We start from the raw sequence: 2195 nt of genomic DNA on the forward strand, positions 1-2195 counted from the left end.
TGCTAGCATTGTTTAAGTGTACAGCCTATACATCCTTAATGAAACAGCACGATGTGTCTTTCCTGGTTGCCACAAACAATAGTTCAACTCCGCGATTGTCACCCTCGACTGTTTTTTCCAGTCTGTTTATTTTATTCAATTGTTTGCACAAGGTACATGTAAAGAAGTGAAAAAATCTAGTAGGATTTCAAAGGTATCGGCGAGCATCGAGATGAAAGCAGCGAAATGGTTTAAAAAAAATACTACCAAACCAATTTTCAGTCGATTTGCAGGCTTTTCTGTTCGACAAACCATACCGAAGCATCGTGTTCCCGGCAGTATCGACAGGAATTCCATGTGGTCAGTTCGTCCGTGCCGGGTTTCCAATAAAAAAAAAAAAAAAAAGAAAAAGAAGGAGTCCATCGATCGTCCGGCTCTTCACAAAGTCTTTCGCGCCCTTATCAATCTTCGCTCGCTTTATCGAATCTCGATTGTCGCGTAGGCATATTTGAAACGCAAATAAAGTTTTTCGCGAGGGGTCGCAGGTGGGCCGAATTATTGGCGGATTTCATAAATCCTAAAAGCGAGCGATTCGATCGATCCATTGAAAAAAGAAAAAAAGGAATTTCGTGCGAAGCGTGGATCGAACGGATTGTAAAGTCGTGGGCGAATTCGATACGCGTCGCGGCGCGCCGGTGCCACGTGTGTCAGCGATAATTCTTTACGAGCTTTTAAAAAAGTTCTCGGGGCAAGTTTGTAACGAGAGCCGGGGGTCCAACTTTTAATAACCCGCGTGCGCGACATGTAAGAGGCTGGTTCCGCGACCGGGCCTCGATATAGCTAACACGGTGCCGTTCAATTCTGTTCTTAGCAGGAGGGTGGTGCGTCGTCGATGACGGAGATGAAGAAATCATTGAGCTTCGATCAAGTGGGAGCGGCCCGTGGCGGGAACACCTAGCACAGGCCTCGTCCTCATCTTCATCCTCAGCAGCAGCAGCAACAACAGCAACAGCAACCGCCACCGTGCAAAGCCACGACCACGCACACACATCACAAACACTGCCACTCACATTCACACAGCCACAGTCACAGTCATACGCACAAGCACCAACTACCCCAACCGAGGCAGAGACGGGGCTCCTCAAGCATCGTCTTGGGTCAAGGTTCGTCCATTTTCACTAAATGATATTTAAAAGAGGATCGAAATATCTATCAAAAGTAGAATCACATATTGTAATACATAATATACGTATATTAACATTACAACTATCAGTGATTGATGTATATCTATTTCTACCGGAGGGGTAAAAATTATTTATTTTTCAAATTAATAAGTAATTTTTGCAAGTTTTACGTTTTTATCAATGAAAATTGAAGAATAAACTGATAATGATAATAATCACAATTTTCAAAATAATTACGCTTTTAATCTCCGTTCTGTGGGAGTCAAAACGACTCATCTCGATTTGTACATCAAAAAGACAAAAAAGATAAAAACTGTTGTACAGAATTAATTAGTTATTTGCTCATTTTTGAAAAAGTCATATAAAATTTTAGAGAACAAAATGTACTGTAAATGAATAATAATTATAACAAATAACGAACAAGTCATTTTGACCCCCCTTGGTATATTTAGTGTTAATCAAATGAATACGTCGTGCATACATATTGCATTAAATTATACACTAATAATATTGGAGCAGAAGGAATTATGAATAGCACATATTAAACGATCATTCCCGAGTTGGACAAATCCGTTTGATGTGCAGGAGGTGACCACCCTGAGAGCATTCTCTGGAGATTCGACTGCGACCTGGCGGGTGAACCGGACGTGGTGATATCGCCGCCCCCGCCGCCGCCGCCGCCCTCGGCGGCCGTATCGAGGACCACGACCCTTTGACCAATACTCGAGGAGGTGCCGACAGGTGTGCCCGTCCAGAAGGAGCTGCCCACCCATGCCTCGGTGGTCGTGAACGTGGTCGACCAGAAGGAGACGTGCTTATAGCATATGTAGTCGCCGGTAGGATTCGCCAAACCGCAACGCGGCCCGAGCTGCTCCACCGGCGACGAGATTGAATCACCGATCGATCGGGCATCCACGTGACCGTGCGGACTCGTTCAGCGGTAAAACGTGGACGAGCCGAAGGAGACGGCCCATCGCAAGAGAGACCGTGAGGACCGCGTTACCGAGCGAAGGGAGAATAATCATTAACGAA

General features: G+C 45.0%; 1 protein-coding gene across 10 annotated transcripts in view; it reads left to right on the forward strand.

Annotated features, from left to right (window-relative positions):
* The window catches only part of LOC108625920 (glutamate receptor ionotropic, kainate 2), a 116966-nt gene extending 115131 nt beyond the window's left edge, over positions 1-1835 (forward strand). For 4 of the 10 annotated variants that reach the window (XM_018026276.2, XM_018026277.2, XM_026814366.1 and 1 more), the window contains 2 exons: positions 851-1142; positions 1749-1835. In XM_018026276.2, coding sequence (XP_017881765.1) covers positions 851-1142; positions 1749-1755 — 299 coding nt within the window. In that variant the 3' untranslated portion in view covers positions 1756-1835. Of the gene's footprint in view, positions 1-850; positions 1143-1748 lie in introns of those variants that run through there. The other 6 variants (XM_018026282.2, XM_026814370.1, XM_026814372.1 and 3 more) reach the window with 3 other exon arrangements.
* The last annotated feature ends 360 nt before the right edge of the window (positions 1836-2195 follow it).

This window comes from Ceratina calcarata, unplaced genomic scaffold (assembly GCF_001652005.2).
Source record: "Ceratina calcarata isolate Rehan_Ccalc_2016 unplaced genomic scaffold, ASM165200v1 scaffold379.2, whole genome shotgun sequence".
NCBI classification, from domain to species: domain Eukaryota; kingdom Metazoa; phylum Arthropoda; class Insecta; order Hymenoptera; family Apidae; genus Ceratina; species Ceratina calcarata.